Genomic DNA, 23,567 nt, shown 5'->3' with positions numbered 1-23,567 from the left:
AGGAGAGCACCAAAAATGGTCTGAAGCTCAACATCAAAAAAACTAAGATCATGGCTACTGGTCCCATCACCTCCTGGCAAATAGAAGGGGAAGATATGGAGGCAGTGACAGATTTTACCTTCTTCGGCTCCATGATCACTGCAGATGGTGACAGCAGCCACAAAATTAAAAGACTCCTGCTTCTTGGGAGGAAAGCGATGACAAACCTAGACAGCATCTTAAAAAGCAGAGACATCACCTTGCCGACAAAGGTCCGTATAGTCAAGGCTATGGTTTTTCCAGTAGCAATGTATGGAAGGAGAGCTGGATCATAAAGAAGGCTGACACCAAAGAATTGATGTGCTGGAGGCAACTCTTGAGAGTCCCCTGGACTGTAAAGAGAACAAACCTATCCATTCTGAAGGAAATCAACCCTGAGTGCTCACTGGAAGGACAGATCCTCAAGCTGAAGCTCCAATACTTTGGCCATCTCATGAGAAGAGAAGACTCCCTGGAAAAGATCCTGATGTTGCGAAAGTGCGAGGGCAAGAGGAGAAGGGGACGACAGAGGACGAAATGGTTGGACAGTGTCATCGAAGCTACCAACTTGAATTTGACCCAACTCCGGGAGGCAGTGGAAGACAGGAGGGCCTGGTGTGCTCTGGTTCATGGGGTCATAATGAGTCGGACATGACTTAACGACTAAACAACAACAACAACAAGCTGATATCATATGTGTTCTCATGCTTTTAAAATGTTCCAGCCTGCCATGTATGTGGCAAGAAGGTCTGCTTTGTGTGAGAGAAATTTGTAATACTTAGTAGACAAACAACATTTTTTTCAGCTCTTAATCTCAGACGCAGCAATCAGATTCAATCCCTTCTTATTCACTCCCATTCAAAACTGGGATGAAGTTTCCTCTCACAGCCCAGAGTGCTGTAACACAAAATGGCTTCTAAGTAAAACAGCACTGTCTGTTCCTTTGTACACAGTTTGATCCAGTTTGAAAATAAAGAAACCAACACCCATTCTATACAAAACCTGAAATATTTTACTTTTAAAATTTTCATCTAAGTTTACTTAGATTTCATGGACTTGATACAAGAGCATTTGATATGGATCGGTAAATAAAACACTGTAATAGATAGCCACAATAAACTTTGTTAGAAATGTACATGTTGCGAAAATAATAATAATAATAATCATAATAACAATAATAATAATAATAATAAAACCAGCATGATGTCTGTGTTATATTATATAAAGGCTTGACAAGAACAAGATACTAGGGAAGCTTAAAAAAACCTGCTCGGCATAACCCTGGGGCCCTATTCAACTAACATTTTTATGCTTAGAATTCAGACCCAATTCTCCCCACTATATCTGTAGAAAGGTTAGTTAATAAGGCCTCAGTTGTTTTCTGTAGCTGTTTTTTTTTCCTCATGGACATCACATCCAGGTAATGTGTATATAAACAAAGCTCATAAGAAATGTACAAATATAAAAAGCTACAAACATTAATAAATTACATCATCACAAAACACAGAAACACTTCACAAGGTGCTAATAAAATAATTGTATCCCCTCATAATACAAGAATTGAAACAAGGAGCTGGTATTATAAAGTTGAAGATTCTTCTCCATATATGTCTTAAATAGATCATTTTTGTACTAATATTTGATTCTGTAGTAAGGCTGCACAAAGTTTTTATTGTTTTTCAGGCAATGCCAACATTTTTAAAAAAAAAAGGGGGGGGGAGGAAAACAAAATAAAAACAAGGACAAAAATTTCTCTCTTAAAGAACCTAAAATACAACCATTGATAATACTCAGCAAAAAATTTGCATTATAAAGGTTAATGAAGTATTCTATAGAAAGAAACGCCTAAAGATAATTTGCTCTTATAAAAAGAAGGTATATTAAAAAGCTATTTACAGGCTACATTCTATGAAAAAATATGTTTTAGGAAATGTATCTATAAATGAAAACCTGGAATTGCCTGAGAAACAAAGTTTGACTCCTCAAGTGTTTATATGCAGACAAACAAGTTTAATGTAAAATAATGCACTCTGCACCAGACACTAAGTTTTAAAAAACAAACTAAAAGTATCCAGTTAAACTTTAAATAAGCTTGACTCTTGTCTTACTGGACACCTGGGTTCACATAGCAACCTCTTTCCTTCAGACCAAAAATTCCAACAGGAAGTGCTTTCGTATGCATGTCAGAAGCCTTAGGTGCATCACTGACAAGGCCTCACAGTCTTCCCACCTCACTGGTATCTAGGCATATATAAACTTCTGATCCATTATGTTCCCATTATTGATTGGATGTACAGGCATTAAAACCAAAATATAGTTTGTGTCCATGGTACACAGTCACTTGATGTTTTTTTTTTCTTGCTACCTGTTGATCTTCCCACAACTGGAAGCTGAAACAGGGTTTGGCGATGGGGTAGAAGATTAGTGCCTGCTTACATTTTGGGTTGTCCTGAGAGAACTTTCTAGTTCATGAATCTCTCCGATCTGTGTGTATGATCTAGGGATGAATCAAGGCTGCAGCAAACAGAAAATGATGGACAAAGAAAGCCCACAAATTAACAAAGCAACATTATCCACAATGTCTCATTTTAGGGGGCAGCCAGGATATAGCCATTTTTTCCTTCCTCCCAAATGACCAGAGAAGGCATTACTTTCATCACTTTTTTTTTCATATAGCATTGTTACTTTTCTCCCTTCCTTTTACTGAAGATACACCAACTGGTTTTGTTTCTATTCTTCTAGTGGTAAAAATGCTTTCTTGGGCCATTTGAGGGAATTTGTTAAAAATTCAGGCCATTTTCTTTCTTTTGGATACCAAAAATAAGGGACTTAAAAGCAACTAAAAACAAGGGTGAAATGCTTCTGCAAAGTTAGTGGAAGTGAATTACTTTTATTTTTTATTCATTTTATTAGACTTCTACCCTGCCCATCTAGACCAAAGGTCTACTCTTCTAGGTGCTTTGCAATGAATTACACAACTAATTACTCTTAAAAAGTAACTTTCCAAACTCTAGAAGGAAGAGATCCTGCTTAATTAGTTATTAAATCTTTGATTCATTTCAAAGATGACATAAATAATTGAGTGTAGTCATGTGAAGCTGTGTGTGAACTGTTGGACATCACTGTGAGATGACAGTGACCCAAAGGGGTAATTCCCCCAAAGGACAAAAACGTTCAGCTGAAATTTCATCCCTGTCTTCACTTATGGGCCACTGAACTCAACAGAATGTGTCTCTCAGGAAATGTACAAAGGACTGCACATAATACTTTTGTGGCTTGCCTGCCGTATCCACCCAACTGGGTCCCACATCAGTACACAGAGAATAAATGAGGTGAGGAGACTGTGGGGAGATGGCAGATGATGGGGTGACCTTGCATGCCAAGGGCAGTGTCTGCCTGTAGTACAACTGTCTTTAGAAGAAACAGGACCTTCTGCTTCAACCACATCAAGTTTATTTTTACACACAGGGCACTTGGGAAATCCAAGCAGAAGCAGCCATCTTGCTACAAAGTTAGCACAAGAATCAGCCCCAAGACAGGGAATTCCCCCCTCTGGTGAGTGGACATAAATCATCCTGAAATATCAACCCTGAACTGTCTAGAAGGAAAAATTAGTCATAATATTCCTCCACTTTCCATGGCCATGTAAACAAGCCCCAAAGACAGTCACTGTTTTGTTATATCTGGCATTGCAGTAAGCAGTTTCCTGGTTGTCCACACCTATTTGTGAGATTTTAGTGGTGTTTTTTTTAAAGTTCTGACAAAGCAACTCCTACAGCCCATTGACTTGCAGTGATGAAAACAGACGATGAGACTAGACCACATGCTAATTAGTGCTAAAAGAAAAAATAACCTTGTATAGGAAAGAAAATGGTGGGAGAGTTAGAAATTTCTCAGTGGATATAGTTATAATGCAGCATCTCCTGATATTAATAGGAAAATTTCCACTGTTTTTTGAAACACTATATCCACTTATTGTATATTATTTGTGATCCATATGTGCTAGAAGTCACCTTGCATTGCACATAAAATAAACTAATTCACCCATGGTTATCCAAGGTCTGATTATAGAGAAGGATCTAGTAGTGTTGAAGTGCAATTTCAACTCTTCTACTGAACAAAACATATTTGTCATGAGCTAAGTAAAGAAAACTATTTCATTACTTATATTCTTTCTGGCATGTATTATCACCACACATAGAAACGGCAGACATTACTTCTCCTTTGCAAGTGAATCTGAACAAATTTTAAAAACCGATCTTTTGCCATTTGACCAGATACCTCTTTAAAATTGTTGAAGTTTTGATTAATGAAGCATAACTGAAATTCATCTGCATCCTGTTAAAAATGACTGCTTTTTTTTCTTCACTTATAAACAAGTTAAAGGGAGGGATACTTTCCTAAAACTGGAATGATCCTCAGCGCCTCAGCGTAGTAACTTCTTGCGAACTCGTCACTCTCAGCAATTTGAGAAAGGACATCTCTATTAAAAAATATTTATAGCAGTATTCTGTACATGTTTAACTGCTGAAAGTTAAAAAGAATTTATTAAAGTGGTGGCAAAAAGTTAACTGGTATTGTCCCTAGGATGTTGCACAATATTCCTGTAGTCCTTCAAGAGTTGAAGAGTTAGTATGTCAGCTCAGGACATTCTGAACTTTTAATATAGTCTCTGCTGCCGCCAGGTTTTAAAGGAGAAGCTTCCCATTCCGATGAATTTTTAAAATCTTCCCAAGCCTTTGCTTAGCTGTGGCCATGCCTTTTTTTGTACGTTTTCCTAGAAGCAGGAGAAAAGGGATGCATTAAACCATAAAAATCACATATGGGAAGAAGAAACTAGAAATCTGTGACCAAGAGGGGTGAGGATCTGTTTGTAGAAGAACCTACTGCACTTCCATGCCTAGGCGAAGAATTAATCGCCTTCTTTGTAGGCTCTCTGTGTATGGAATGCATACAGCAATGCAAAAACAATAAACAAAGACCTGCTTAAGTGTGTAGTTTTACGCAATACATTGATTGAATCCTCTCTTCTCATCTATTGATATGACTGAGGTTGAGAACAGTTGTTTGTCAAAGGCTACCTGATAAATTCCTGGGTGAGGGGGCATTTAAACGTGGCATTCCCAAGTCATCATGACTCTGAATGCCTAAGCATTGTACAACTCTTAATTCTCTCTCTCTCTCTCTCTCTCTCTCTCACACACACACACACACACACACACACACTTTTTTTTTTGCATAAAAATGCAGCATTTGGGAGTTTCCCGCATGTACAAAGGAGCCATTGGAGACCGTCAAGGACTGTCTTCAGAAATCTGAATTCAGCTTCTTATTCAATAAATAGAGCCCAGATCTGAGAGAAAATTCATGGTACAAATAGTGATAAGGGATTTTTATGTTCCAAAAGCCCCATCCAATGATACTAGACTCTGTCACTGACACATGCATTTCCGGTCACGAGAAACAGCATGGCAACAAAGCAACTCTCTCCTTTCTTCTTCTGTTATCAGGCAGTACCAATTGCATAATAATCTATATTATGCTGGCCTGTAACAGATAATATCTTAACAATTTAGAACACCAAAAATTCAGAAAACAACTTGAAGGAACGAGTCTTTGGGAACCACATATTAACTTTGCTCGTAGCTGCCATCTCTTTATGCCATGCTAGGGAGTGTTCTTTGTCCGTACAGCCTGTTCCTTTTTCTTTATTGATGTCCATTTCAGGTTTCAGTCTAAATTTCCAGGGAGCTGTTCAAGGTGCTGAATGCGTCTCAGGGACAGGGCTCAGCACTTTGGACAGCTGTAAAGCTTGGACTCAAACCCAGAGTGGACTGACCACACCCATGAAGTCACAGTCACTGGTCAGCCTACATGGCCTAAATCAAAATGGCTGCAGCACAAGAAGCTATTGCTTCTTACTGTTCTCTCTCTAATCGGTTCCACAGAAAAAGTGCCCAGTGTTTGATTTACCAGTGGTAAGTGTGATGTCAAGAAAATAGAGAAACCTTGTAACAAAGGAGTGAAGAAACAACCTTAAAAGTAAAATGGACAGCACCATTTTCCGCTCCGAAATAAATGATGCTGTCAGCAAAAGATATCTTTGCCATTTTCGGTCTCAGCCCATCAAACGTTACCTTTGGCAGCTGCGTTATTCTGTGATGATGCTGAGGGCCTCCGCTGTGTCAGGAAAACTCCTGGAGCCATGGGCTGAGACCCTCGGTTTACTTGGGCCACCCCAAATGTGCTTGCGCCAGCTGTATACTCATGGTCAGCTAAACTCGTGCTGTGAGGCTCCAGCTTGGGTTCAGGAGAGCTGCCTTCCGGTGGGAGTTTGTTTGTGTTGTTGGGGGACAATTTCTTTTTGGTGTTCTTTTTCTTCTTGCCCTTTTGCTCCTCCTTTCCCAAAGAAAACACAATCCATTAGCTTCTATAGAAGGTATATAACACCTCATATTACATCTCTTAAAAAGTACGTGGTGGGGGAAAAATGCAAGAAAGTAAGTAAATCAGGGGCTAAACTACACACTGCTTTAAATGCCTGTGTTGGGAGTATAATTCAATGGGAGTGTGCACTAAAAAAAAACAGTGTAGATTCAAGCATGAATGCACTGTGGGCAGTGGGCTGCACCCCAGTACCACATGCTTTAGAGCAGGCACGTCAAGGCAGCCAAAAGGCCCAAGTGGTGCAAAGAAACCCAACAGTGGAGGCACTAATTTGGGTAAAGGGGCTCAGCCCAATTAAAGTGGCAGTCCTCGAAATGTGGCTGCGAGACTACCCCAGGAAGGAAGATGGCAAGTATTTACTAGCAGGTTTCAAGGGAGGTTTTAGGATACCAGCAGTAGGAGAAAGGAAGGCATTTTTGCACAAAGCCTGAAATCCATACACATTATGGAAAGGGTTGTACAGAAGAAAATTGATAAGGAGGTGTGTGAGGAGAGACTGTTGGGACTGTTCACAATGCCTCCCCTAGATACATTGAGGGTATCGCCCTTAGGAATTGTTCCAAAGAAAGCACCAGAGGAATTTAGATTAATCCAGCACTTGTTCTTTCCTGAAGGAGGCTCGGTTAACAATGCCATCCCTCAGGAGTTATGTACAGTCCATTATATGTCCTTTGATGAAGCAGTAAGTATGGTCCGCCAATGCGGAGTGGGGCCAGAGATGGCTAAATGTGACATTAAGTCTGCATTTAGGATTTTACCAGTTAATCCATTAGGCTTTGACTTGTTAGGATTCCAGTTTCAGGGTTCCTTTTATATAGATAGGGCGTTACCTATGAGCTGTTCTATCTCGTGAGCGGCTTTTGAGTGCTTTAGTTCCTTTGTTGAATAGAAGCTCAGAACGATAGTTGACAGCAATAGGACAACCTTATCTTTTTTGTGGGGAACGAAACACTGGAAGGTGCAAATTTATACTAGAGGCTTTCCGGGTAATGGCTGACGAGTTAGGCCTCCTGTTAACTGAGGAAAATACTGAAGGGTCAGCCTTGACCCTGACATTCTTGGGAACTGAATTGGATACAATTCATCAGACATCTAGGCTCCCACAGGAAAAATTGGATGATCTCAAGAGTAGGGCAACCTTGCTGTGACACAAGAAGAAATTGACATTACGCGAGATGCAAGAGTTAGTGGGCCATCTGAATTTCGCATGCAGAGTATAAGCACTGGGCCGAGCCTTTTTGCGTCAGCTTTGCAAGGCTATGAGAGGGTTGCATCGTCTGTCCATTCCACAGAGGAAGGGTCACAGTTGGTATCAGGGAGGACTTAGAAGTCTAGATAGAGTTTTTAGACCAGCACAATGGCATATCCTTTTGGAGAAGCCAGAGGCTGCTTAAACCAGAGCTTCAGGTCCAATCGGATGCTGCAGGCTCCGCTGGTTTTGGGATTTACTACAGTGGCCGATGGTATGCAGGCATGTGGTCAGATGAATGGCATCAGCCAGGTATCACGAGGGATTTGACATTTTTAGAGTTTTTTCCTATAGTAGGAGCATTGTGATCTGGGTAGACGAATGGTCTAATTCTGTGGTACACTTCTGGTGCGATAACCAGGCAGTGGTCCGCATTGTTAATAGTATTATATCCCATTCAGAGAGGGTCATGGCTTTGGTTAGGGCATTTACGCTGTGGGCATTAAAGTTTAATATATTAATACAGGCCTGGCATGTACCTGGTGTGGACAACAGCTTAGCAGATGCCTTAGCAGAATCTTAGCAGATGCGTTAGCAGATGCGTTCGCAGAATCAACAATAGATTCAATGGTTCAGGGAGCTAGATCCAGGGGCCAGCCAGTTTCCAGAGATTCTTCCCCTGGAGGTTTGGCTAATTGGCATGAGGACGCAGAGAGGGCGATAGGTATGGCCCTTGCACCAAGGACAAGGAAAGGGTACTCTGCAGTGAGTAGCGAGGTCCAAAAATTTAGAGAATTACTGAGCTTGGAGCAGGCCTGGACAGTTCCTGTCGAACATCTGCAACAGTTTATACTACACTTGAATAGACACAGCTTGGCACCAGGAACTATTCAAGGCAAGTTGTATGCATTAGCTTTTTATGCAAAAATTAGGTGCTTTCCAGACCATTCATCCGATTTCTGTATACAGAAAATGATTGAAGGCCGGTCAAAAGAAGGCGGTAGGGTGAAGGATACAAGAGCTCCAATATCACCTGAGCTTTTGAAGGGTATATGTAGGCAATGGGAGGTTTGTAGCGACGAGTTCAAGTTCTATTTATTTCGGGCAGCATCCCTATTAACATTCTTTGCTGCCCTGCGGATTAGCAAAGCAGTGGCCTCAGGAAAAGGGGACACATCTAGGGCAGTGCTACACTTTACCGATGTTAAGATAAAGGATAAGATGGTGCAGCTCCACATACGTCATTCTAAGGCCAACCAATGGGGTAAAGGAGTGGTAGTAAAACTAATTCAATGCTATATTAAGTTTATTTTCCCAGTCAAGGCCATGGTAGTGTATCTGGAGATCAGGGGTACAGGCCCAGGTTACCTTTTCATGCAGTGACGAATCCCCCTTGACAAGGTACCAGTTCTGGAAGTTAACAGATCTGGCACTTCAAAAGGAAGCAGTCCAAGGTCTACGATTTGGCATGCACTCATTCAGAATAGGTGCGGCCTCCACAGCGACAGCACTCAGCTACAGTCCGGAGGATATTAGGCAGCTAGGATGATGGGCATCATCATCTTATAGGAGATATGTTAGGGCACTCTCTAACATGTAGGCAGGGGCCTATTGTGTTTATATCTTGCAGGTGCCCCGTTGGCAGCCAGACAGAGACACATCGTGATCGTGGGCCATAGTTATGTTTTTTGGGCAGCAAGATACGCCGCTGCATCCCCATGGGGGAGCAATCTCAGCCTTGACCCATGGTTCCAACGTTGAGTGGAGGGGGTGCCGTGGCATGCTGTGGGATCAGCTCTGTCGAGTGGCTGCCTTTGGACGACACCCGCCGGAAGTGTTGGTGATATACCTGGGTGGCAACAATTTGGCACGGTACCCTGGAAAGTCCCTGATCCTTGATGTGATCCATGACCTCACTTGGTTGAGAGGCACCTGGCATGCGTATCGTTTGAGCGACAATCATCCCTCGTCTGTTTTGGAGAGATGGGTGACAATTTTTTACCCCTAAACACTGCCGGACGGAATCTTAACAGAGAAGTCTACAGAGCTGTTTGCAGAGACCTAGGATCTGTGGTTGGCCACCACAGGATCCACTTGGATAGGCCAGACTTTTTTCGGTTAGATGGCGTGCATCTTTCTGAACGAGGTTTGGATGTCTTCTTGGAAGACAACAAGGGGGACCTTCTTTTAGAGCTGGATCAGCTTGATGGCAGGCATGGGACTTAGCATGGCTAGTCCCGATGCTGTGGCAGTTAGTGCGGATTAAGCAGGTATTTGAAGTGTGAAGTCAAATCATAATAACATAATTATAGCTCATCTGAACTCCCAGCACTGCAGATCATGTGATTACAGTGCTTGCAGGGGGGGGGAGAGATACATTGGGGACACACCCAGACCATCAGTCAGAACAGAGAGAGTGGCACGAGATCCAGGGTGCTCAAATTTGGGCTGGCAGATTTTCCCACTGTCTTCAAGAGGCCAGGGTTTAGCACACTGGTTGTTTAGAAGGGTCCTTTTAGACCCAAGTTTGAAACCTGAATCCGCACTACGGCAGGACCCCCCCCTTTGCCAAATGATTGGCAACAATGATGATATTTCAATACAGTGTGGCCCATGTTTAAACCCATATTTTGGTCTCATGTATTTATTCCGGGATAAGGGGCAAAGACTGCTAGCTGAGAGGTACAACATGCATCCTTGAGCCTTTGAACTACTTTCCAAGAAGGGTGCACAGCATATATTTGCCATATTGTTGTGGCAACTGTCTCAGGCTACTGTCTCAGTCGGCAGATGTTGAGGAGCAACAGTGACAGCCTCTTGACTATTACTCCTAGACAGTTCAAAGTCTCATATTTGCTGCAGAAGTTGTTCTAAGACCCTTAGGACATTTATACTGGAGAACAGTGTCCCAAGGCCACTGTTGAAGTGAAACTGAAGTACCCAGCCTAACAGCATTCTGTACATGGAAGGTCTATGGGGCACCACTTTGTTATTCCACACAGCAAAAAAGATGTTTTCACCTGACCTCAAAAGTTACTAACTTTCCTATGAACATGATGTGAATAGGATCCATAACAATCTACCTGTTTCCTTTTTTAGTATGAGAATTTTTTATCCCATGAAATCAGTTACAAAGGCCTAAATCCAGCTGTTGGCTCCATCTAGAGTAGACCCATTAAGTCAGTGGTGTTTGCAGAGGTGTTGACTTAAACTTTCAGCCATTGGGTCAACAGGTCTAGTCTAGCTGGGGCTAGCCATTGGAACTTGGCCAAAATGTCCTTTCCTTTGAAATGTCATGCTGAAATTCCTAATTTTTTAAAATTAAAAGCTGCTTAAGAAAGTCATTCCTAGCAAGCAACTGTTTTTTGCTTAGAACTTGCAGATGTTCAGAATACAGTCATTCCTTATTATCACAAAAAAACCCCTCATGTGATTAGTATCAACAACACAAACAAAGCGGGCAGGGGGGACAAAGCGTCTGGAAAACAGCATTTTCTAATGGGAAAAGTTCTGCTTAGTCAGCTCACCTGCTGGGATAACTTGGCAGCCGCTGCCGCCAGTCCAGTTTCAATTGAGGCGACTCTTGTACCTTCTCGGACAGGTCTGTCTTGCCGAGGTACTGATGGACCAACTCTTGCTAAAAGTAGAAGGCAAATATTATAAAGAAGGCAGTGTGAAGGTATAGATGTACATCTGTACAGTCAACATAGCATCAAGCATGCTGAAACCTGAAGTCAATGGGTGTTAGTGAACTTATTGCTGTTGACCGGTACCCTATCAAGTTTCCACTGAGTGGAAAGTCCTGCCAGCTTAGCGGTGCAAGACTGCATCCCTTGCTTTAAACACTGCTACTGAATAAGCAGTAATCTCCCTCTGCTGAAGCAATGGTAACACAGGCTTACAAGCAGCACAAACCTGCACTGGTGGGGCTTTCAGCTAAGCAAAAGTTCAATACGGTCATCCTCATTGGGTGGGACTATGACTTGGGTAAATGAAGGTAGCAACCTTCAGAACAGGGATTAGGAATGTGTACACACTCCAGATGCTGATGGACTACAATCCCATAGCCTCTCACCACTGATTATGCTGGCTACAGCTAATGAGATCTCTGATCCAGACATCATTGGGAAATACTTTGGGGCTGGGCGGAAGTCTGTTTCTCTATTTATTTACTTTAAGTATTTTAACCTTATTCTTTGACTAAATTAAGGCTCACGGAGCAGTTTACACAGATTAACAATGAGATGGTCCCTGCCCTTAATGTAACTGTGATACACAAGTGATAACTGGAGGTGGAAAGAAGACAGCATTCCACATATTTGATCCAAATGTTGTCCTTCTGCACCTGTTTCTGGATAAATTAAAAACAACAACTGCCAGCATGATTCTACAGTTGAACAGTTAAGTCCCAAGGAAATAGAAAAGGCTACAAAATACGTGTGGAATGTCCCAAATCTAAAGCCCAGGCAACTTTTTTTTAAAAATCCATATTCAGAAAAAACCCAATCTCATTTATGAGATCTATACATGGGGAATGTTTGTTTCTTATATGTCTCACAGAATCTTAGCCATGGGATTCTTGGAATTATAGTCCAAAAAACAATTGTTTCCCATGTCTAGTAATGCTCTAAGATCTTTGCAAAGCTACTCCAAAATACTACCTTTGATTATACCAAGGTTGGGGAATCTTTGGGATTCCAGACATTTTGAGTAAATCTGTGTTCGGCTGATGGGATTTGTATTCAAAATGTCTGGAATCCCAAAGTTTTCCCATTCTTGGTATAATCAGATGTAGTATTTCTGAATCCAATCAAGAGAAAAGTGATGCCGAGGAACCTTGCCTTCATCAGGAAAGTCTATTGTAACACATGGGTTAACCAGGACAAGAGAAAGTAAAGATCCCTTGCCAGGATATGCAAACAAGAACAAGATGTTTTCTACCCCAAGCAGATACTGAAATGTACCTAAGCATTATCAGTGAAATCTTGCAATGAAGAACTAAATGAAATTTATTGTGGTTTTCTGTGTACTGTATGTCATGCTTTTAAATATTGGAAATGTTACCTGTTGGGCTATATGGTGCATCATCTGAACTTTTCCTTTTTTTTGATCTAGATTTGAACACTGGATTATCTTCATCCGATTCAAGAGAGGGATAAACTAAACGTGAAAACAAATATCATTAGAGATCCCCTTACAACAGTAGCTTCCCATAGAATTTCATGGAATGCAACAACAAATTCATAGGTCTGAAATATTAAATGGGTGAACCATGTCTAGAAGAATACAATACTCAGCACTCAAGATCAAGTATCAGTTTGCCACAGCATCCTCGCCTATACTGAGTAGTTGAACTACAGGAACAAGAATCCTTTATCAGCATCTTGGTATAAGAGCATACATGACTTTCATGTCATTCCTCCAGTGAAATTTAAGCATGTGGTTTAAATCCTTGGAATCTGTGAGCTGCTATTTTCATGTGTATTTTAATATAAATTTTCATTTTCATCTATCAGGGAACACTGGGAGTGGAATATATTTACAAAATTCATTTTTTTTTTTAGTTCCAATGACAGCAGACCTGTTGAATCAATGGAACTACAGAAGTGCTGTTTACCAAGTCCCATCGGTTCAATACCGATCTCGTGGATCTACCCTAATTTCAACTAACAAATAGATTTAGGCACACCTATTTACAGCTTTCCTACTGATCTGATGTGAACTTCAGCCATTTCTCTGCACATTGGTTCTCCTGAATTGGGAATTCGCTCTCTAACTGCATTTAAAATAAAAAGTAAGAGAAAATATGAATTCCATATTTGAGCAGCTTATCTAATCTATCTATTCTAGGATGTTCTTAATTCTAGACATCTTGTGTGTTTGGGAACATATGCTATTTATAGCTCCCTGCCTTGTTAAAAACAACCCAAACCATGTGGGGAGCTGCTCACACACATATTATTGCATGAAGCGGCTGCCGAATAGCAGTTGTTTTTAATGAACAGATCTCGAAGACACAAATTCCTTCCAGTCAGTTTTTACCCCTGTCATGACAACTAAAATTTGTCACAGCCATAAGCTTTTTTTTTTGTTTTCAACGAATCCTCAGCTCTGAGGCTAAATAGCAGCAATTCTGCTAGCACTGACCAGAACTGAGCAGCTCATCTAAAATGTGGATTTAATTTTCTTTTTCTTTCTTTTTCTTCTTCTTCTCTTTTTTTTTTTTTTGCTAGGGCAATATATGATTTTTAACTAATTGCATCAGTCAAGCCACTGACTGAAAATGTGCTGACCAGATGTAGGACTAGTGGAGCCTTGGTGAACCAAATCATCTTACTACAAAGAGACCCTATTAAATGGTAGCATAAATATATACTTAGTAAGAAATGCTGGTCCTCCTAATGCGGCCCTCTCTTCTTTCAGAATGTCATATTTAGAGCGTGTCTGTACCTTAGACTTGCCTGACGTTTTAAAAGTCATTTCACTTGAGTGATAGGCCTACAGGTACTGTAATTGTAACTTGAGCTTATGTTTTGTCAAACATGTGCCTTCCCCCCCAAAAAATGGAAGAGAGCCTTATTTTCAATAGAACTTCAGAGGATTTCAGTGTGTATTTTTAATATTCAGCATGTCAAATGCTGACAGCAGAGATAAATTACATGTTTTTAAAGGGTCAAGGCCAAGACAAAAATCCTTTAAAAAAAAGATATTGTACATATGTTACTAAAAGAGGTATCAAGTTCTTTGAATTATTACGAAATCTTTTATGCTTATTCATTGGACACTTCAGTAGCCATACGCTAACCAGTACAATGTGAAGAACGTCACCGAAGCTACGTTAACAGTGTAAATGTCTCATGAAGTGCAGCTTTGATGTCTTTAATAAGTCTACGTGCCTACTTGCTTTGCAAGTAGACACAGAGGTTTGCATGCATCCAGCAGGCCAGAATGGGTGGGAACAACTGTAACTCCCACAGTTCTTTACTGCTGGCCATCTTGAGTGTGGGTGATAGGCAGCTTTTTTGCCATAATACTAGAATTTGGGCTCCTCCAATAAAGTTGAATGGTAGAAAATTTAGTTCAGATAAAAGGAAGTCCTTTTCCAAAGAGAGAAGAAATGATTTCGCTTTAATAGTTGAAAAGTTTTATTCTCTAATGTTGGTCTTATTTTATATATATATAAACTACATACTCCTCTCCGGAATAAAGGGATAATCTGCCTCTGTGTATTAAGTGTGAAGAACATGAGTGGGAAGGTACAGTCGTACTTATTGCTGTTCTCCTCTTGGGCTTCCTATAGGCAAATTGTAGGCCGCTGTGTGGACAGAATCCAGCAAGGCTCTAACAAGTCCCATTCATTTCCTTGGGCCTACTCTCCATAGAACAAATAGCAGATTTAGCACTGTGTTCCCCACCCTTTCTTCCTTTCCTGTTCAATCATCTCCACACAAAGCATCAGAAACTATTTTTTTAAACTTAAAGAATCTAAAGTTTGAAGGAGCAGGGAGTAGAAGCAGTGAAAGAGAAAGTTAGTGGTGACAGGTAATAGCCACTGCACATATATTTATCTGGAATAGGGCCTTTTATAGAAATCCAGAATAATGAGAACATGGGATAATATTTCTGGAAGATAATATTCATTCAAGAGTACTCATAATATCCAGATCTAAGCACAAATCCTGCGCAACAGCAGAGGAAGTGGCTCCTTACTCTGGCAAGTATGACTACGTTATCTAATTTTTCTGTCAGCCACATACAATCGCTTGACAAACTTCATAACTAAAGTCCAAAGGGCTGTGTCAATGGACCTGCAATATGCTTTTTTGGCAAAGCAGGCTAGATATAAATGCCCCTGACCTTGTTCTCTTACCACAAGGAAAGGCTGAAAGGATAACTTAAATAAATTACCTTTTTGAAACTACAACTCTCAGAAGACCTTTGCCAGTATGATCCCTGGCCATACTGGCCATGGCATTCTGGAGTTACTGTATAGTGCAAAAGACATAATCTGAGCCTTGGTTGAAGACTAGCATGGGGACTATTGAGCCAAGCATTCCACCCCACCCCACCCCACCCCAGTAATGGCATTTGGGCCTAAGCTGGGGTCACTCTCCAGGTGTAGTGCCCTGAATGCAAGCCTTGAGCAGAAAATGTCACAGACTCCCAGCAAATATTCAGGTCTCTAATTCAGGATCTGCTGAACAGGAGGATAGGATGCCCCAACTCTGTGTTTGTTGCACAAAAATTTGCACAAGAATATATGAAAAGTCACACCCGGCGATCAAAATGATGTAAATGTCCCATACCATAATCAGAATCTTTAAAACAGGCATCTAAGTGATCCTGGTCCTCGTCGTAATCTTCAATTGCAATGTTGTTTTTCGCACTCTTCTTCAGTAACCTCTTGCCTGCATTTTTGTTGTTGCTCCCTCCAGATTTTTTGGCATTTGGGGCTGAAACAGAGTTGTTCTTGGCCTGATTGGTGCCCCATGAAGGCTGTAGGCAGGACTCGGAAGACTGGAGGTTTGCCATGGACAACATCCCTTGGATTGCTTCCTGTGTGCTGGGGGACGCAGGTGGCTGGCTGAAGGAAGAAGAAAAGACGGTGGGGAGAGAACTTTGAGGTCTGGGCAAGTGCAACAAGAACAACATAAAAAACAATGTGTATTAAAAAGCAAAAAGCAAAATATAGTGCTTAAAGCACTCTCTGGATGGTTTACAAGTTAATTACACAGGCTACACATTGCCCCTCCCAGCAAGCTGGGTACTCATTTTACCGACCTCGGAAGGATGGAAGGCTGAGTCAACCTTGAGCCGGCTACCTGGGATTGAACCCCAAGTCATGAGCACAGTTTTAGCTGCAGTACAGCGGTTTAACCACTGTGACATGAGGGTTGAGATGTCCTCAAACATCGTATGTACTATCACTTGACAGAGATGCTCTTCCTCTGAATCCAAAGGCATCCTTGCACCCCCAAAAGGTCATGGTGGCCATCACTAACAGGATGGCCATTGTCTCACATTGTCATGCTCAATACACTGCATCTGGATGCTAATTTACTCTACTTTTGTGCTGCCTGGCATTCACGGAACTGTAGTATAAAATGTGCTCCACAGATTTTTAGAAACCTTTTTAACTCATGGTTCTGTACCCAAAATAAGCTAACTTGGTCTTAGCAGTTAGCAGCTCCATGAGCTTTAAAGACTATTTGCTTATTTTCCCCAACAGCTTCCTTAAAACCTTGAACCCCAGATAGAGTGGAAATGGACCATCAAAAGCTGCCTGCCAAATGGGCAAATTAGAGCGGAATTGCCTGAAGCAAGGCAGGCCTTAGCAAATCACTTGTGGGATCTGATCAAAACCAGTGGCTCTGGAGAAGGAAAGGAAAGGGAAAAACCCAGGCCACGCACTGATTGTTTAATAAACTCTTAGAATGGCAAAATGTTCAGGTAAAATCTCTGAGCAGAGCCGATTTTGAGAAAGCCCTCTGCATTTAAGAAGAGGCTCCTGAAAGAAGGCGTCCTTTAATTTAGCATCCTGTCACTTCGCCCTTGGCTTCGCCATCCTGCAACTCTGAGACTAAAAGTACTTCCTTTAATATCAAGGAGAGATGCTTCAGAGAGCACAGGAGATGCTTACACTGGATTATGCCCAATGTGTTTTTCATTAGGCACATTTGCAGCTTCGTAATTCTGGATCTGCCCGAAGTGAAATATGAAACAGGAAACAATTATTAAAGTCTGGAAAGGCACATCCCTTTTCTGTCATTTCAGGGATTATTGGGGGGGGAGTGTTGTAAAAAAAAAGTATATGAAAGAAAATTCTCTGTGAACTGAAAAATTGTGAATGAGAGCTTCTTTAAAAATTGACTGTGTGTGGTTGCAGCCAAATGCTTCACATCAGAAAAACCGGCATGCTGGCTGCATGGCAGCTTTGAAGCGTGGCTGAACATTACATCAAAACAACGCTGTGTTGCAGTTTCAAAATCTCAGATGGTTCTTGTTCACAGGAGGGACAGTTCTACCAACTGTACTTGCGGCTCCATCCAACTGAGATATTTCCTTTTTTTCCCCCTCCCAGCTCTGTGCTGCAAAACAAGCCTAGTTCTCTTGTCTCTGAGGTATATTGCACTTAAATGCACATACCTCACCTGCTAAATTTCTGCTGGTCTCACCCCACTTAAAGGGAAGATCATTTTGTCCTTGTTATTAAGCCTGTTGCTAAGCCAATTTAATTTTAAAACTCCAAAAAGCATTGACTGTCTAGTTTAACATAATTATAATGAAAAATTCCAGCACAATATACATGGTGATCATTTACCACTTAGTGCAACATTCAAGCACTTTCAATTTTGCTTTCAGCCGCAGTCCTTTAATTTATCCATTTTTTCATATGTCAAGAGTCTTATGGATGGAACATTAGTGGGCTTCTGATAATTCGCCCAGATAATTTTGGTTGAGATCAACAAGCAGAGAAGAGGATTAGTCTAACAATTTATTTAACAAGACCAACCATTGCCTTGAAATTGGGTGTATCACTTGCAGAACTAAGATCCAAGTGTTTTGCCACTGTGCTGAAGCCCATCAAAGTGTGTTTCCACCATGCAGGCCCCAATTCTCTTACGCGCTTAGTGCCTAGCAGAAGCAGTGTAACCTTTGGAGGTGAAGTGCCTTGCGTTAAAAAAAAAATCACTGTAGACATTATCAGTTGCATACGGGGTTGCATGACTCAGCATTCAACTGGTAATGTCTACAGTGATTTCTTAACTTGGGGCAATTTGCCTCTAAAAGTTACGCCATTTGCATTGCTATGCAAGAGGATTTGGGCCACAAACTGACTCATTTGCCAGATTTCTGGGACAGCACTGTCCCAGGTCTCAGCATCCCAACAGAATCTTTTGCCAGTGGTATTCCTGAGTGTCTTGTAAAATCTGGCCTAAATATTTCCAATATTACATCAGCCCAGAATATAATGGGATACAGATGGGCAGAAAATTCAGCCACTGGTAACATTGCTCAGTGTGCTGATGCATGGCACTGCTACATGCAACTAAAAATCCAGAAGCTCTGCTTGTAGCTTGCGAAGTCTACCCAGTGGGCGCCACACAGCAGAATTTCCTCAATAATGGTACAACAACTGAGGAACTCCCTTCTGACAGAAACTCAGCTATCCTCCTGTTGCTATCATTCAGGTGCCAATTGAAAGCATAGCTGCACAGGTTTGAGGGGTATAGGAAACTGATCTTTTCTCCTCTTCTGCTGATTCTGTCAGCCATTCTGCTGCATTTTAACATACATTAAAAATAAATTATCTCAATTGTGATCACTTAAATGATGCTCCCCAGTCACGCTGGCCACGTGGCCACGGAAACTGTCTTCGGACAAGCGCTGGCTCTACGGCTTGAAAACAGGATGAGCACTGCCCCCTAGAGTCAGACACGACTGGACTGAAAATGTCAAGGGGAACCTTTTTAAATAGATTTGCAAAGCATGTTTTTGTGGAGGAGTACTACAGTTTTGTAACTGCATTACAAGCATTTTGCAGGTACAAAACAGCAGCAGTAGCAACAACATCCAAAATTTACACGGAAGGGAAACATTCTTGCAAATAAACTTTTGGCTATATGTGTGTGTGCACAAGATTTTAGCAAGCCTAAAACCCATCTGCTGGAGCAGCAGCATGTTCCTCCCTTCTGCAACCTTCTGGAGTACTGTTGTTGTTGTTGTTGTTGTTGTTGTTGTTGTTGTTGTTGTTGTTGTTGTTGTTGTTGTTGTTGTTGTTGTTGTTGTTGTTGTTGTTGTTGTTTTGACTTATATACCACCCCATAGTGCTAGAGCACTCTCTAGGTGGTTTACAACATAATTATGCAAGGAACACTTTGTCTGTCCCCACCCCCTGTATCCTCATTTTACCAACCTCAGAAGGGTGGAAGGGTAAGTCCGCCTTGAGCTGGCTACCTGAAACCATTAGGATCAAACTCAGGTTGTGAGCAGATTTTGGCTGCAGTGCCTCAATTTATTCACTGCACCACAAGGCTTGCTATACTTGTAGCCATTGGGCATAAACTCCGAGGGTACATAAAGGGCTACAAGTGTGGGGATGCTCTGGATTGCCCATAAGGGAAGAGAGTTCAACCAGCCCACTGTATTCCACTCAAACTGTATAAAGACTGATTTTGACTCCTGTTGTGCCTACCTGTTCGTGTTGTACTCTAAACCTCCAACTTCCTTGCTTGCCTGCAAAAGATCCAGGATGCCTGCTGAACTTGCAGTCTCTTTCTTCCCTTTTGAATTGCGAGCTGGCTTGGCCTCGGTATCAATGTGGAGAGAATCTTCATCGGAGGAGTCATCACTCTAAAGAAGTCAACAGGAAAACATGGAGAGATGAGAAGAGATTGTGCTGGCTTTTGGGGTGCAATACTGGCATCTCATTGTGTTTTTAAAATTGTTCTCTTATTTGCATTGTTCTTTGAATTGTTTTGTCCAATGTTACACCAGAAAAAGAGATGGTGATCCTCTAAGAGTGTAAGAACCTGCCTGAAAGTGAGTTAGACCGCTGACCCATCAAGCCCAATCTGGTCTACCTTGCCAAGTCAAGGCCATCTGGGGTTTCAGACAGGCAACTTGTCTTAGCCCTCCCTGGAGAGGCTTGGACCTCCTCTATGCAAAGTATATAGCAAGGAAAACTATAACAAGGAACTTTTAGTCAGCACACAACATTGATCAATGTGCAACATTGTATAATGTGCAACAGAGTATAATAACACAACAGGAAAATACCTTGTACAATACAGATTCCACCTTTGGCTTCTTCACTGGCGTGTGCTGTGTTGTTTCCTTTTTATCAGATAAAACTGGGAAGAAATTGAAATACAGTTTTCATTGTTAAGAAAAAAACTGTGTGTTACTTCTTAGTACTATTATCAGTGTTACGTCACTTCTGCAGAGGTGCCCTTGGCCTAAAGAGTCTTACACCTGTAAACATAATTTTAACAGATGCATCAACACAGAACAAAAAAAGATGAAGGGATGTAATACTCCTTGCCCCGCCCCCAATTTTAGAGCCAACAATGCTGTCCACATCAGCACAACCACTTCTGTTCTATCTGGAAGAACAGACTGGGACTGAGACCAGTGTAATTCTCCTCCATCAGCCGAAAAATGACTGTCCCACGTACCAGACATTACATTGGCTGGCCAGCCCAGGGACATGCCCAGCAAGATATTCTTGCTACCCTGGGACAGATCACTGGCTTAGCTAATTGCTTAATAAAAGAAGAAACCATCTTACAGGATAAATCTCTTTTTGCAGTGTTTTTCTTCCTTCTAATTGGAAATTCATCAATTTTCAATTCTCCGTCATCTGAAACATACTCATATTCATCTTTCACAGGTTTTGTTTTATCTTCTTTGAAATTTTGCAGGGATCCAAATATACCAGGGTTCAATGGAGTTTTCACTCCTTTTGACCTGTTTTGACAAAGAAGAAATAATCACAAAGACCAATAGTGGGACAATTATCTTACTATCATTTTTTGGCACAAAATAAATGTCAGGTACACATAGCTGACTATAATACAGAGAAGAATACAAGATATTCAATATTTAATATTATTCATTAAATAGATAGTCAGATATACAGCAAAAATCACAGCTAGGCTTCACATAACTTAATCTAATGGTGGTTCTTTAAAATAGATAATTACATTTTTAGGTCATTCTAATGTTCAGCTCATTTACTTTCACATTAACAGCTTATGGAATGTTTTAATTGACAGCAGAAGTAATTATGCAGTTTCAATAACACATCATATCCTTTTCTTATGAAGGATTCCTCCTAATTTTCTTAAGAAAGCAAGGAGTCAGACTGCAGTTTCTGAAAAAAGCCAGACTGTTCCCCAAAATAGCAAAAACCCTGAGCTGAAAGATCAAGCTATTCAGACGGACTGATTTCTATTAAACTTGTAAGTCTGGAAAAACATTTTAGCTATGTTGTGTTAGGTATCACCAATCTGACTGACCACAGATCACAGAGGAAAACTCTGAACTGATTGTGTTCACCGTCATTTTCACTGTCACATTTATTCATCTGTTTTAATAAATGCCCCATACAATTTCTACAGCCAGTATAAATCTGTGTGGGGAACAAAAGTCACACGGAAGGAAAAGATTCATTTAACAAACTCCTCTGTTGTCAGTGTGTAGATTGAAGTCATTTGAACTCAGACTCAGTTCAGTCATGCACATCCACAAGAGGAAGACGAATTTTGCTTCCAGTGCGTCTTAGTCTCTTCCCAACTCATTTTGAAAGCCAGCTTCCATATGCTGTGGTGGATGTGCTCATATCTAGCCACCCATGAAGAACGGACCACCAAGCACAGACTTCCAAAGAGTTTTTCTTAAGGCTGCAAAGCACTCTACAGCCATGTGATTTATACCATAATAAGAATTCTTCCCCTCCGAAAATATGAGACTATTACTCAACATTTTCAGAGATTCAAGGAATATGTCATTTGCATCACATTAACTTTGCATTAAATGCCTCCCGTGAGAAGTAGCCCTGCTTCATCAATTATGGTGATGATTTTGTGCCTGAGTCCGACCCACATGTCCACATCAGGGTTTTATCTTTGGCCTACAGACAGCAAAGTAAACATTCCACACACTCTCTACTTCTGTTTTTTCCTTAATTGCAATTCAGGAAATTCCAATGAGATTCCCTTTTTTGTATTTGCTTGGCTGTAAGTCCAACGGATATCTATTTTGCATATTACTTAGTAATATGCAAAACATCTTTAAATGAATCTGAAGTTCTTGGCAAAATTGTTATGGGAAGTATATATCTTACTACTCAATATTTATTGCAAAAAATTGTGCTTACCCGAGTAGTTTCTTGTTGGAAAAAGAAAACATAAATTTATTGTCCTTGTTTCCTGATAATGGTGTCTTCTCTTGCTTGTGTTCCTCTTCCATTTTTAATAATGAATCAGGTTTGCTGTTCTGAAAATTGGGGTAATAGGACAATTATAACAATTATGATTTAATGGGTGACTTCTTTCCCTTCTTAAGAACTTAGAACAGATGGACTATTAGTGCTATAGAACAAATACACCAGTAACACAACTGATGATAGGAAATCCATTCCCAGTTACAGAACCCACTACACAAATAAATATATAGGATCATGTGGAAGTAACGCTGCATTGAATCAGTCCAAGGCAGTGAGGTTATTGCTGCTATAAAGCTGCTATAAAGCAACAGCCCATGAAGTCATTGTGAGGCACAGAAATAGCAGTTCTTAAAATAAAACTACATTTGGATGCTGGTGGGGAGGGGGCAGAGGCAGTCAAATGCATCCATAAAACCTGAGATCTGTTCTGGTTTACAAGATAAAAGGAAAGACAAACAACTTCAAGGAGGAAAGGTCTGTTCTTCAGGGCTACAAAAACACTTTGGAAAAACTTACTTTTTTGCACTACAACACACAGAATCTTCCAATCAATATGGACATTTGGACTTCGCAAGTTGTAGACCAAATGCTGACACAAGATATTTATTTATTTATTTATTTATTTATTGAATTTATATCCCGCCTATCTGGACTATAAGTCCACTCTAGGCGGCTTCCAGCATATAATAAGAATAGAATACAATTAAAAAACATGTGCATAAACATAAATAATAATTACAATCACAGCAAACAAAAAGGAATATAAGGAAAATTAGAAAAGGGATCAGGAATTGATTGGAGGGAAGGCCTGGATGTATAACCATGTTTTTAATTGAGTTTTAAAAACACCCAGCGTAGGGGCCGCGCGAATCTCTGGAGGAAGGTTGTTCCATAGGCGAGGAGCCACCACCGAGAAGGCCCGGTTTCGTGTCTTCTCCTTCCGGGCCTCTCTCGGCGTCAGGC

General features: G+C 40.9%; 1 protein-coding gene across 1 annotated transcript in view; it reads right to left on the bottom strand.

The window, feature by feature from the left end:
* Window positions 1-1,007: 1,007 nt before the first annotated feature.
* The window catches only part of PHF2 (PHD finger protein 2), a 138,975-nt gene continuing 116,415 nt past the window's right edge, over window positions 1,008-23,567 (bottom strand). The window contains exons 14-22 of the mRNA XM_020803613.3: window positions 22,536-22,654; window positions 20,946-21,124; window positions 20,435-20,508; window positions 19,851-20,008; window positions 15,961-16,238; window positions 12,719-12,814; window positions 11,182-11,291; window positions 6,156-6,417; window positions 1,008-4,795 (exon numbers count right to left, since the gene is read on the bottom strand). Of these exons, the coding sequence (XP_020659272.2) occupies window positions 4,707-4,795; window positions 6,156-6,417; window positions 11,182-11,291; window positions 12,719-12,814; window positions 15,961-16,238; window positions 19,851-20,008; window positions 20,435-20,508; window positions 20,946-21,124; window positions 22,536-22,654 (1,365 nt within the window). The 3' untranslated portion in view covers window positions 1,008-4,706. The remainder of the gene's footprint in view (window positions 4,796-6,155; window positions 6,418-11,181; window positions 11,292-12,718; window positions 12,815-15,960; window positions 16,239-19,850; window positions 20,009-20,434; window positions 20,509-20,945; window positions 21,125-22,535; window positions 22,655-23,567) is intronic.

This window comes from Pogona vitticeps, chromosome 2, assembly GCF_051106095.1.
Source record: "Pogona vitticeps strain Pit_001003342236 chromosome 2, PviZW2.1, whole genome shotgun sequence".
In the NCBI taxonomy this organism is placed as follows: Eukaryota; Metazoa; Chordata; class Lepidosauria; order Squamata; family Agamidae; genus Pogona; species Pogona vitticeps.
The sequence above is the reverse complement of the archived record's forward strand: the minus strand, read 5'-3'. Positions and strand labels throughout refer to the sequence as shown.